Source organism: Rhincodon typus, chromosome 39, assembly GCF_021869965.1.
Source record: "Rhincodon typus isolate 14 chromosome 39, sRhiTyp1.1, whole genome shotgun sequence".
NCBI classification, from domain to species: domain Eukaryota; kingdom Metazoa; phylum Chordata; class Chondrichthyes; order Orectolobiformes; family Rhincodontidae; genus Rhincodon; species Rhincodon typus.
Window position 1 is genome coordinate 2,703,847 of NC_063370.1, and position 14,284 is coordinate 2,718,130.

The 14,284-nt window shown below is 49.0% G+C and overlaps 1 protein-coding gene across 1 annotated transcript in view; it reads left to right on the plus strand.

Moving 5' to 3' along the window:
* The first annotated feature begins 1,606 nt into the window (after positions 1–1,606).
* LOC109926145 (pleckstrin homology domain-containing family G member 1-like) overlaps positions 1,607–14,284 on the plus strand; it is a 47,589-nt gene continuing 34,911 nt past the window's right edge. Inside the window, exons 1-2 of the mRNA XM_048618197.1 lie at positions 1,607–1,715; positions 7,238–7,740. Of these exons, the coding sequence (XP_048474154.1) occupies positions 7,276–7,740 (465 nt within the window). The 5' untranslated portion in view covers positions 1,607–1,715; positions 7,238–7,275. The remainder of the gene's footprint in view (positions 1,716–7,237; positions 7,741–14,284) is intronic.

The following is a 14,284-nucleotide window of genomic DNA, read 5'->3' on the forward strand; positions in this document are numbered from 1 at the left end:
CCCCCCATCCCCCATCCCCCTACCCCACATCGCCATGGGCCTGGAATCACATGTAGGCCAGAGCAGGATAAGGAGAGTGGATCTTCTTCCCTAAAGGGTATTTGTGACCCTGGGGGGATTTTGACTGTAACGCCCTTGGGGCAACCCTTGACTGAATTCACGTATAACCATTGCCCTCCCGGGTGGGGTTCGATCCCGGGTTTGGGGTGTTCTCAATTGCTAGACTAGTGACATTACCACTACACCATCCTGTCTTCAAGAGCCCCTCTCCCAGTAACAGACCTGGGACAGATGGGGATTTGGGATTGGGAGTGTCTATAGCTTTCGAGGTTTGGCCGTTTGGGAATCGAAGCAGAACAGAAACTCTCTCTGTAACATTCAGCCCTGTGCCTTGTCAGCAGGAAAACTGCTCAGATAGCTCCCACGCTACATCATAGACCACACTTCATGGGCTGTAAAAGTGTGCTGGGAGGTTCACAAAAAGCACTATACAAATGCAGATTCTTTCTTTGCTCTGTCTCCTAATGGCTGAAGGTTTGGGACAGAGGGAGAGATGGAGTGTGAAAGAGAGAGAGAGAGAATCAGAGTTTTAGCCCGAGATCAGAGAGCATGGGGACAAATGCAAAGTGGGTTCAGAAACCGACCACCCCTGCTTTGGGAGGACAATTCTGTCCAATCAGTGAAAGGTATTCCTCTGGAAGAGGGTGAAAGAAACTCAGCATGTTACAAAGTGCAGGTAAAGATCCCAGAAAGGGGAACTTTGTTTGAAATGAGGGATTGTTCTCATCTTGGACACCACAGTTGGAGGGTTTGAGCTACAGGGAGAGGCTGAATAGACTGGGGCTATTTTCCCTGGAGCGTTGGAGGCTGAGGGGTGACCTTATAGAGGTTTATAAAATCATGAGGGGCATGGAGAGGGTGAATAGCCAAGGTCTTTTCCCCAGAGTAGGGGGAGTTCAAAGCTAGAGGGGCATAGGTTTAAGGTGAGAGGGGAAAGATTTAAAAAGGGATCTGAGGGGCAACTTTTTCACACAGAGGGTGGTGCGTGTATGGAACGAACTGCCAGAGGAAGTGGTGGAGGCTGGTACAATTACAACATTTAAAGGTATCTGGATGGGTATATGAATGGGAAGGGTTTAGAGGGACATGGGCCAAATGCTGGCAAACGGGACTGGATTAATTTAGGATATCTGGTCGGTATGGAGACTCTGTTTCCGTGATGTACAGCTCTATGACTCCAGATCCACAGTGATGTGGTTGACTCCTAAGCACCTTCTGAAATGGCTTTGCGAAACACTCAGGATCAAAGGTCACTCAGAGATGGCCAATATGATGTTGGCTTGGTCCAGCGACACACGAACAAATAAGGAGCTGGTAATTTGCCGACACTTAAAATATTTGTCACTAAGTGCCAAAAATAAAGGCCACTTCCATCCTTGACATGGATAAATCTATTTCATCTCGTTGCCTGGCAACAGCGTATTTTCCCCTCTGTCTCTCTCTCTCTGCCTTCACTGAACCTCTCGAGCTTTTGTCAATGCAAACTAAAATGATCTGACATTTGCAAACAGGAAGGTGTTGCTGGTTTGCAGGTGCTCACACATCTCTCTGTTCTCTCGATTTGTCTGTCTCCGTGGAGAAGCAGCTTGTGCTTGGAAAAAAAATCAGGGGAATGGCACGGTTATAATCACGGACAGCGAGTGAGACAGTGCGAGGTAAATCCGGGTCGAATATCTCAGCGGCTTGTCAGGCTGGGCCGGTTTCCCAGGTGAAACGGAGAGATTTTTGCAGTTTTGAGTTGTGAAAAAGGCAGTGAGTTGCTAAACTGTTCTGGGTCACAGGCTCGTGGTTTCTTTCAGGAAGTCAGAGCACAGTGCAGTTCTGCAATGTTTTCATTTTATCTCCCACATCAACAGCCAGTAACTCTCTGATCCAGTGTGTTCAGACTTAAACCGAGCAGAGTTATTTCACAATTGCAATTGATCAGTGTTTTTCAAAAACACAGCACTTTTCCACTCGTTCATAGCCGCTCGCAGGGTTACACATGTTTTGCCAGAAAGGGGTTTTTGTTTTTGGAAATTGACCATTTCCTTGTGTCGTTTCATTGCCTGTTTGTTAAAATGTGCACGTTTGATCTGGCAGCTTTATCCTCGGTTTCTCCTGCTTTGTAACGTGCAAATTCCAGCTTCTCAGGCCCAGCTCAGGAGGTTCCACACTAATCCCATCAGCCAGGACCTGAACACACAATCAGATTCATCACAGCGCTGTGGGAGCGCCGCAATGTCGGAGGGTCAGTGCTGAGGGAGCGCCGCAATGTCGGAGGGTCAGTGCTGAGGGAGTGGGCACTGTCGGAGGGTCAGTGCTGAGGGAGCGCCGCACTGTCGGAGGGTCAGTACTGAGGGAGCGCCGCACTGTCGGAGGGTCAGTGCTGAGGGAGTGCGCACTGTCAGAGGGTCAGCGCTGAGGGGGCGCCACACTGTTGGAGGGTCAGGGAATGCTTACCTTTCATCCTGTGGAATCTTGCTGTGCACTGGACTCCCCTGAGATGTTGGGACAGTGAATGTTAGGTGGTATGTTGGCTAGGGGCTGAGGGTGTTGATGGTGGGAGACCTAGCGTTGAAAAACCATGAATGTATCTAAGCAACGTTGACACCTCAGCACGGATGGTGTGGTATTTAGTGCCAGCGGAAACCCCTACCCCAGAGAGATTCACCATCAAGAGGCAAAGACTCAACGTCTACTTGGCGAGGGGGGGTGGGTGCGGGGTTTGTTGGCGGTGGGGGTCAGCGCCGTATGTGGCTACACTGCTTCGGTGCAGCTCAGTCAGAGTGTGGGCCTTGCCTGAAGGTCGTGTTATGTCTTGTTGATAAATAAGGTTACAATGTGAAGCAGCGAGAGCGTCTTACGTTTCATGTTTGGCTTCAGTCTCTTTGCCATGCGTGTGGCTCGAGTGTATTAGAGATTGGAATCAGGCGATTGCAGACCCTGCCCTATCTCCATCCAAGACGCTCCGTAGGGAGGACAGATTCCCAGACCCTCTGGCCCCCTCCAGTCTGTGTCTCCCTCCTCCCCCCTTGCTGTGGGGGTGGTTATGAGACTGGAGTGAGGGGGCCCGTAGTGATTATAGTACCGGACTGAGGGTTTAAAGTGGAATTGCTCGCTGCAGCAGTGATGTGTTCAGTCCAGAGGTGCATTGTAGAGGTTGGGAGGCTGAGTCAGTGCATGGGTTTTAATGGGCTGACTGTGATTAGGCCAGGCTACGTGGTAACACTGGGATACTCAGGGTAACGGAGCATCATTAACCCTTTCAGTGCTGCTGAAGACATTTTCGGTATATTCACTCATGGATGTGGGTGTGTCTGGCTGGGCCCAGTATTTATTGCCCATCCCTAGTTGCCCCTTGGGAAGGTGAGGGTGAGCTGCCTTCTTGAACCGCTGCAGTGCCCCTGCTGTGGGTTGACCCACACTGCCCTGAGGGAGGGAATTCCAGGATTTTGACCCAGCGACAGTGAAGGAACGGCAATATATTTCCAAGTAGGGATGGTGAGTGGCTTGGAGGGGAACTTGCAGGGGGTGGTGCTCCCATGTATCTGCTGCCCCTTGTCCTTCTAGATGGAAGTGGTTGTGGGTTTGGAAGGTGCTGTCTGAGGATCTTTGGTGAGTTTCTGCAGTGCATCTTGTAGATGGTACACACTGCTGCGACTGAGCGTCGGTGGGGGTGGAGGGAGTGGGATGTTTGTGGATGTGGTGCCAATCAAGCGGGAGCTGCTTTGCCCTGGATGGTGTTGAGCTACTTGAGTGTTGTTGGAGCTGCCCCCATCCAGGGCAAGTGGGGAGTATTCCATCCCACTCCTGACTTGTGCCTTGTAGATGGTGGGACAGGCTTTGGGGAGTCAGGAGGGGAGTTACTCGCTGCAGGATTCCCAGCCTCTGACCTGCTCTTGTAGCCACTGTGTTTATGCGGTGAGTCCAGTTGAGTTTCTGGTCAATGGTAACCCCCAGGATGTGGATAGTGGGGAATTCAGTGATGGTAACACCATTGAATGTCAAGGAATTGTCTATCAGCTCCCTCCCTTGGCCTCTGTACAGAAAGATGCTACAGTCTGCTCAGTTTTTCAGGAGAATTTGAACCTCTCAGCCTTGGTTTCACAGTCACAGAATGAAAAGAAACCTTCACCAGTGACTCCTTCTGAGTACTGATCACGGGACAGTCTTAAATGTAGACGTCTCCTGGTTTTACATCCAGCTGTATCACACTGATAAAAGAACAAGAGATGGCACTCCATCCGCGGAGATAATGCGAATGTCATGAACGGCTAAGATATAGGAGCAGGAGTTAGGCCATTCAGCCCCTCGAGCCTGTTCCATCATTCAATAAAACCTGATCCAATTACAGTCTTAACTCCATTTTGCCGTCTGCCCCTCGTAGAGTCACAGAGTCATTTTTAAAATTTTTCTTCCCTCACCTTAAAAATGTGCCCCCTAGTCCTGAAATCCCCCATCCTAGGGAAAAGGCAACTACCAATAACTCTATCTCTACTCCTCATTATTTTATTAACTTTTATAAGGTCACCTCTCAACCTCCTATACTCCAGTGAGAAAAGTCCCAGTGTATCCAGCCTTTCTTTATAACTCAAACCTTCCATACCCAGCAACATCCTGGTAAATCTCTTCTGAAGCCTCTCCAGTTTAATAATATCCTTCCTGTAGCGGGGCGACCAGAACTAGACACAGTGCTCCAGAAGAGGCCTCACCAATGTCCTGTACAACTTCAACATGACTTCCCAACTTCTTTACTCAAAGGACTAAGCAATGAAGGTAAGTGTGCCAAACGCCTTTTTAACCACCCTGTCTATACGTGACACAACGTTCAAAGAATGATGTACCTGAACCCTTGGGGGTCTCTGTTCTACCATACTACCCAAGGCCCAACTATTTGCTGTATAAGACCCACCCTTGTTTGTTTTATCAAAATGCCATACCTTGCGTTTATCCAAATTGAGCTCCATCTACCATTTTTCAGCACATTGACCCATTTGATCAAGGTCCCTTTGTAATCTTAGACCTTCTTCATTGTCTACTGTGCCACCAATTTTGGCGTCATCTGCAAACTTACTAACCATGCCTTCTCTATTCTCATCCAAATCATTTATATAAATGACAAACAGAGAGCCCAGAACCGATCCCCGTGGAGCACACCACTGGCAATAGGCCTCCAGTTCGAAAAGCAACCCTCCACCACCAGTCTCTGTCTCCTGCCTTGAAGTCAATTTGTGTCCAATTGGCAAGATCACGCAGAATCCCATGTGACCTAACGTTACGAATGAGTCTACCATGCGGAACCTTGTCAAAGGCTTTACTGAAGTCCGAGTAAAACAACGTCTGTTGCTCTGCCCTCATCGATCTTCTTGGTAACTTCCTCAAAAAACTCAGTGTGATCTTTGACTCACTCTGGAAATCTGCCTCTGCCTCAGATCGATTCAATGATCCAGTGCCCACTGGTTGCTGGGCAAGAGAATTCCAAATTCAAGGAATTCCCCATCTCTGTCCTAAATGGAAGACCCCTCATTTTGAAACTCTTGTCCCCCAGGATCTAGAAAGAGTTTCTCAGCATTCGACTCTGTTGAGCACCCCCTCACCTCCTCGGATTGCAATGAGATCACCTTCAGACCTCTGGATACTACTGTTGGTTGCAGTGAGATTACAGTGACTGTGTTAACGTCGATACTATCAGAACGAGTTGTCTTACTTACTGATAGCTTGGATCGCGAAATCACGTCCATAATCTCGGATTCCATCCCTGAATATTACTGTCTCGCTGCGTGTCTCATTTCAGAATTGGGTCGAATTTTGTTTCCGCAAATTTTTAGCAGAAAGTGACATCTTTAAGGGGAGATATACAGGAGGAGAGGAGAGAGAAAAGGATGCACTGATAGGAGAAGACAGGAGAGAGGGTTGTCTGAGCTTTGTATGAGATATAAGCGATCAGATGGGCTGAATGGCCTGATTCTGCACTGTAAACCTGACATAAAACAAATGTGTTCACGTCTCAATCAAAGAACATTTGGGGAAAAACAAAGCAAATCCTTTTAAATCTTTGTGTCAGAAAGATTTCTGCCCACTTTATTTTTATCTTGTTGAAATGCTTAAAATAACAAAGACATCTGAAGCTGTTGCTACATCTGTCTTTAATTTTGAACCAACAGGTATTGCTGAAGCTAAACATTTCGATTGAAAACTTCAACAGTGAGGTTGATGGGTTTTTTTGGCAGATAACGGGGGATCGAGGACTTTAAAGCAAAGACAGATACGGAACAAAACAGAAGTTGCTGGGAGAGCTCAGCAGGTCTGGCAGCATCTGTGGAGAGAAAACAGAGTGAATGTTTCAGGTCCAGTGACCCTTCCTCAGATAACTGTCAGCATTGAGTTAACTGTCCCATGGTCTAGTGGCGGAATAGCCTCTTAATCCGAGGGACACAAATTTGTGATGGATAACTTTTAAAGAAGATGTTTTTTGGAGTGCTAGATGTGTGAGAGAGGTTACAAACGGAGGTCTGATTAACCCATTCAAAAAGGAGTCAGTAGATGATTTTTGGATAAAATAAAGGACTTGGAGGCCTGGAAATCTGAAACACAAACAGAAATTGCTGGAGAAACTCAGCAGGTCTGGCAGCATCTACGGAGAGAGAAACAGAGTTATTATTTCAAGTCCAGTGTCTTTTTTGCAATAATCAAAGTTTCCAAGTTAACTCAGTACTATGTGGCAGTAGGCCATTCAGCCCATCAGGGGCACACCACCCCTACACAGGGCATCTCACACACACACACCCACACCTCACCCCTATAACCTTACATTTCCCATGACTCACCCACCCAGCCTGTATGTGTTTGGACTGTGGGAGGAAACCCACGCCGACACAGGGAGAATGTGCAAACTCCGCGCAGACAGTCGCCTGAGGCTGGGAATTGAACTCGGGTCCCTGGTGCTGTGAGGCAACAGTGTTAACCACTGAGCCACTGTGCAATGCTGCCAGACCTGCTGAATTTCTGCAACAGTGTCCGTTTTTAGTCTAATTGAATTCTCTGTCAGGTTACTGTGTGTGTGTGTGTATGTCTGTATGTGTCTATCTGTTATGAAGCATGGCTTTGTGTGAGGGAATCTGATTGTCCAAGGAAATGGAATGTCTCATTCTCTGCATTTACGTAGCTCCTAATTCTGCCCTTTTCCTCCCGTCAGGTGCCTCCAGACCGTGCTCGGCCTCATCCCTGACCCTGATGGCGGCGGCCGTGGTGGACGGGGTATCAGTTGCCCCCATCTCGGGCAGCTGTACGTCCGTGAACACAGTTTGTTCGGATAGTGACCACCCGGTGAGCCTCAGCTCTTCCACTTCCTCGGCATCGCTGCAGGATGGTCACAGCTCGTTCGGCAGCAATGGGACCCTGGTACCAAGCACAGGCAGTTTCAGTTACCCCGCTGTGCTCGGCAGCGACATCAGCCTGGACCTAACACCGGTCAGCCATGCCAAGGCCCCCTTGGGGGAGGGGGATGGCAGGCCCGGGAACATGATGATGGAAGCTCCCCGGGGAATGGACTGTCGCGGTGTTCCCTGGTCCCCTCCTCCCAGCGCCACGTCCCAACTCAAGGAGCCCCTGGTGAAGCTGTCCCATGTGGACAGGGTGGTGAAGGAGATCATTGAAACTGAACAGGCGTTCGTTCGGGATTTGAAGAGCATCGTGGAGGTAAGGCAAGACCCTCCCAAAAATTGAGATTGGGTGCAATATGCATTTGCAAGCCCATGAGCCCTCACATGTACCTCATGGCCCCCACATACTGTCAACCTGCTCCCACTCTCTCCATGACCGATCCCTTAGAATCATACAATCTCTACAGCGTGGGAGAAGGCTGGTTGGCCCATCGAGTCTGCACTGACCCTCTGAAGACCACCCTGCATTTCCCATGGCTAATCCACCTTCCCTGTATGTCCCTGAACACTATGGGGTAATTTCTCATGGCCCAATCCACCCTAACCTGCATATCTTTGGACTGTGGGAGGAAACTGGACCACCCAGAGGAAACCCATGCAGATATGGGGAGAATGTGCAAACTCCACACAGACAGTTGCCCAAGGCTGGAGTTGAACCTGGGTCCCTGGTGCTGTGAGGCAGCAGTGCTAACCACTGAGCCGCTGTGCCACCCCACTTCTCCTTTCCCCCAGACTATCCCCTCAGTGAGGGAGGGGATGGCCTAGTGATATCATAACCTGCCTGTTAATCTGGAGATCCAGCTCATGTTCCAGGAACATGGGCTCAAATCCCCCCAGGCCAGGCAGTGGAATTTGAATCCAATAAAAATCTGGAATTAAAAGTCCAACAATGACCATTGCCCAGCCTGGGGCTATTTTCCCTGGAGCGTCAGAGGCTGAGGGGTGACCTTATAGAGGTTTCTAAAATCATGAGGGGCATGGATAGGGTGAATAGCCAAGGTCTTTTCCCCAGAGTAGGGGAGTCCAAAACTAGAGGGGCATAGGTTTAAGGTGAGAGGGGAAAGATTTAAAAGGGACCAAAGAGGTAACTTTTTCACGCAGAGGGTGGTGTGTGTATGGAATGAGCTGCCAGAGGAAGTGGTGGAGGCTGGTACAATTACAACATTTAAAAGGCATCTGGATGGATATATGAATAGGAAGGGTTTAGAGGGATATGGGCCAAATGTTGGCAAATGGGACTAGATTATTTTAGGATATCTGATTGGTGTAGATGAGTTGGACTGTGCTGCATGTGCGTATGGATCTACCTGGGTCACTAATGCCCTTTAGGGAAGGAAACTGCCATCCTTACCTGGTCTCGTTCCACATGTGACTCCAGACCCACAGCAATGTGGTTGACTCCTAACTGCCGTCTGGGATGGGCTATGAAAGCTGGCCCAGCGAGTGACACCCACACCGTGCAAATGAATAAAAATATAATCATACACCCAACCCTGCAACGACTTAATGTGCTGGACAGGGGTAAAAGATGGAGTGAAACAGGGCTGGGGGTGGGGACAGACAATCCAGCTCTTCCTCCCTCCCTTGAGGGATGTCTCTTCCTCAATCCGCTCGATGGCCCAGCCCATTAGCACGTTCCTGCTTGTGGGATCGTGCCGTGCACCGATTGGTTTCCTGTATCAGCAGGTTGACTGCACTTCAGACTCATTTCTGTGTCAGCGAGATGCTTTGGTGGTGTTATTTAGAAATGGGCCCCTTCCCCTTTCACTGAGTCTGCCCACATGTCAGAGCCGGTGAGTGTAGGGAATGTTTGAATTTCCCAATGGCTTTGGTTACTTTCCTGCATCGAGACGCTAACAGCTGCAATGAGGCGGGTTGGGGGTGGGTCCCAGGTCTCATGGTGATGTAGCTGGGGTAGGGGGTGAATGTTGGCTGAGACACTGTTGTCTAGGACACAAATAGCTTGGTGTCCACCACCACTAGTTTCAAGGAAGCGGAAGCCCGAGCTGCTGAAGCAGTGACAATGCTGCACTGGGTCAGAGCCGACACTGTGTCCTGCAGTGTGCCTCAAACTCCGCAACATTACACCCAAAGGGGAGGTCTGCCGAGGTGATGCCCTCCCTCCCCCCGACCAGGGGGGTCGGTGGGGTGGTGGGTGCTGGATGTCTCAGCCGATGTGCGTTCCCAATCCAGATTCCACACACAGGCCGGTAACCAGAGTCACTGTCTGGAGACCAGGAGCTTGGCAAAACCCAAATGACAGGCTCAGTGGTTAGCCACTGCTTCCTCACAGGGACCCAGGTTCGATTCCACCCTCAGGGAGTTTGCACATTCTCCCTGTGTCTGCGTGGGTTTCCTCCGGGTGCTCCGGTTTCCTCCCACAGTCCAAAGATGTGCAGGTTAGGGTGGATTGGCCGTGGGAAATGCAGGGTTACACGGATAGGGTAGAGGGGGGCTGGGTTTGTTGGGGATGCTCTTTGGAGGGTAGGTGAGACTTGAATGGCCTCTTTCTGCTCTGTAGGGATTCTATTCCATGATTCTGGAATTAAGAATCTAATGATGACCGTGAATCCATTGTCAGGAAAAAAAACCATCTGGGAAGGAAACTGCCATCCTTACCTGGTCTGGCCTACATGTGACTCCAGACCCACAGCAATGTGGTTGACTCTGATACTGCCCTCTGGGGAATTAGGGATGGGCAATAAATGCTGCCTGGCCAGCGACACCCTCATCCTATGAATGAATAAAGAAAAAATAAAATTCCATGGTCCAATAGTGCCTTCAGAGAGGGGGACCCGCCTCTTCCAATCCTGCTGTGACCTGGACTGAACAGTCATGAGTCCAGAACCCCCTGCCCAACCCCTAGTCCCACCTGGTTGTTCCTCAATCTCCTATAATGTGGCCTGCCATCCAATTATCAGAACCTCTCAGGGTCACTGGGCAATAAACCCAATCCTGCCAGTGTCACCCACAACACGAGAACAAATTCAGAAAGACTCAGAGGAGGGCCTGGGGTCCCATTTCCAAATCTGAGGCCAGGCCTTGTGGAGGTGCAGAGGAATTCACTCGCATGGTTCCACAAATGAGTGTGGTCAATGCGGAGAGACCACAGGCGCTTCTATTGGTCTCTTTACCTAGGAAAAGGCTGGCGAGAGAGAGAACCGAGACACTCCAAGTCATGAGGGAGGCTTGGCCGGGTGTAGAGGGACCAGTGAGAGACTGAAGAGGAGATGAGGATAAATATTTTGCCCCAGCAAGTTGTTGTAGTCTGAAAGGTCTTTGCAAGTCAATTCAACAGGAATGTTCAAAAAGGAACTGGAAGGAAGGCTTGAAGAGGAACGATTAACTGGCCACACAGAGAGAGAGTGTGGGCTCATTGGGGAGCTGTCTCCAAGAGCTAGCACAGCCCCAATGGGCCGAGCGGCCTGATTCTGTGATTCGAGCTCCTGAGTGGAATGGGATTGCCAGAGACTTGGATCCAGAAGCCTGACCAATCGCTCGATTTCGGAAATGGGATTGACAAGGATGTGAAACGTAAGGGGCTCCAAACACACCCCACAGTCAGACATTCCCCACTCATCATCGTGCAGGTGATGTGTACGGACTCCCTGCTCTGATTCTTCAGCGATAACTCGAGACTGAGCGGTGGAACTAATTGGAAGAGTTTCTGACTCTTTTTTTTGCAGATATAGTACTGTCCTCTCAACTCTGTCTACAGGGGCACTGCCCTGTGTTAATTATAATGTTCACAACAGCGAGTCCCTTTAATAAGGTTCTCTGATCTGGAGCGACCTCTTCAATTAGCAATATTTATGGTTTCCTCAGTAATGGGCAGTCAAGCAAAGCATTTCCTCTGAACAGCATTAATTAATTGCTGCTCTACTCTGCTGGGCACTGCACAGGTTCGCTGTTTGAGAAAGGCAGTGGGATAAACTTTTTCACAACTTGGAAGGTTTGACAGTGCAATAACTTGCAGGGAATTGACTGTAAGATCTGGCATCAGGAGATCCATTCAGACCTCTACCCTCAATTTGCCACTCGCATCTGTATCTTCCCACTGGGCCCTTCAAGTTAGACAGCTCTCCCCTTCCTGCTGTGTCCAAAGCAGCGGGTGACACTCTCGCCCCCTTCAGGCAGGAGGACGTGGGATCTTGCTGTGCGCCAGTTGTGAAAGTTGTTGTGTTCGCGGTGCAAGTCTTCCTTTCAAGGGTACAGAGAAGGCTGTTTCAGACTGAGATGAGGAGAAATATCTTCACCCAGAGCATGGGGAGCCTGTGGAATTCTCTTCCACAGAAAGCGGCTGAGGCCAAAATATTGACTGTTTTTGAGGAATTGGAGATAGCTCTGCCCTCAGAGGCTGGTAAAGCTTTGGAATTCTCTTACCTGGAAGGCTGTGGAAACTCAGTCATTGGGAATGTTCCAAAGAGAGATTAACAGGTTTCTGGATTTGGGGCATTGTGCTCTGAGGTGAAAGATCAGTCATATAATTGTATAGTGGAGGGGCTGAATGGCCTTCTCCAGTTTCACAGAAAACCTGGAGTGCTCACACTGACCCTCCAATGAGGATTATCCCTGCAGCCCCCCACCCTTCTCCATGGGAGACAAATCCACTCTAACCTGCACATCTTTGGACTGTGGGAGGAAACCAACACAGACACAGGGAGAATGTACAAACTCCATGCAGAGAGTCACCCGAGGCTGGAATTGAACCCAGTTCCCTGGTCTAGTGAGGCAGCAGTGCTAACCACTGAGCCACCAGGCTACCCCTGTAGTCCTCCCTTCCCATTGTGTCCCATTTTTGAAATATTTCTCCACATCACACCTAGCAGGTCATAACGACTGTGTTTAAGATATTCTGCAGACACTAGTGAATAGTTAAAGGTTTTCACAACCTGGATTTGAGCCATTGGAATGGAGAGCAGCCTTCCAAACATGTTTATATGGTTTTCCAACAATCATTTAATGATGGGCCTGACTCATATCTTGGCAGGAAATATTCCAATCGCTGCTTCATTAGTGTGTAACAGCCTGTGACTTTCTGACCTGGAAGTGGTCTATTGATACAGAAGGGGGCCCTTGTTTTAACACAACTTTTTAACCCTGGAGGCCTCTGAGATGTGGGAGGAGGTAGCGAGAGTCAGAATTGCAGTCTGATTTCTGAATGTGGGAGAAAATCTTACACACACACACACACACACACACACACACACACACACACACACACAAACACACACACACACACTCACACACATACACACACACACACACACACACACACACACACACACACACAGAAAAAAAAATCCCTGCTTCTCATGGGAAAATCAACTTCCCAAAGAACAATCACTTGCATATTCACTGCAAAGTTGTGCATTAAATAGAGAGTGGGAGAGAGAGACCAATGCAAACAGTTCTCTTTAGCCTATGTTTTAAAGGTACTGGATTCGAGCTCAGGCTGTGAGTTGGCTGTTCTGCTTTTGCCTGGATTGATCGGAGGAGCTTTGTGTTACTGAAGGCCGCCTTTCGGAGTGATGGATTACTAGCTGCTTGAGAGAAAGGGAGGAAGAAATTTTGTACCATTGCTGCTTCTATAGCCTACGTGAAAATGATTGCACTACATTAGCCTAGCCCCCACATGGTCAGTTACAAGAGCTTTTCCTCCACGCGAACTTTCTCTCACTCCTCCTCACTCTTCTTCCATTCCTTCCCCCTTAATGGGCCAGCACAGTGGTTAGCACTGCTGCCTCACAGCACTAGGGACCCAGATTCAATTCCACCCTCAAGTGACTGCCTGCGTGGGGTTTGCACATTCTCCCCGTGTCTGTGTGGGTTTCCTCCGGGTGCTCCGCTTTCCTCCCACAGCCTAAAGATGTGCAGGTTAGGGTGGGTTGGCCATGCTAAATTGCCCCATAGTGTGCAGGTTATGTGGGTTAGCCTCTAGATGGGAGAGGTCGTGGGTTTTGGAAGGTGCTGTCTGAGGATCTTTGGTGAATTTCTGCAGGTGGGCCAAATGGTCTGTTTCCATACTCTATGACTCTAAGTCCCAATCTCTGGCTAAAGTTTCTCCTGAATTTGATTTTTAGGCCATAGCCTCACACTGATGTCCTCTGCCCCTCAGTCGAAGTCCTTTCATTGACATAAAGACCTTCCTCAGGTCATCGCCTTGTTTTTATCTTCCCTACCTGATTCACCCATTCCTACCCCCTCCATTTTGGCAGCATCCTTGTAAATCTCTTTTTCTGTTCTACCTTCTGCCATTCCTCAACATCCTTTACTATAAAATGGTTTCCAGAACTGTACGTGGAATTTTCAATGTGTTAACCCTGATTTAATACGTTGTCACTGCTTCTCAATTGTAAACCCTCTCCAGAAATGAACCCCAGGACTCGGTTTTATTCCTATAAATCCATCTCATCACAGTGTCATACAGCCTGGAAACAGGCCCTTCGGCCCAAGCTGATCATTCAGGCTGACCAAGATTTCCCAAACCCAACTAGTCCCAATCGCCTGCATTTGGCCCATGTTCCTCTTAACCTTTCCTATTCGTGCACCTGTCCAAATGTCTTTTAAATGTTGTAACTGTACCAGCCTCTACCACATCCTCTGGCAGCTCATTCCATGTAGCTTAGTCAACATTGCAACGACCAGGAACAGAAATTGCTGGAAAAGGTCAACAGTATGGCAGTATCTGTGGAGAGAAATCAGCACTGTGTTCTGAGGAAGGGTCACTCGAGCTGAAGCATTAACACTGTGTTCTGAGGAAGGGTCACTCGAGCTGAAACATTAACACTGTATTCTGT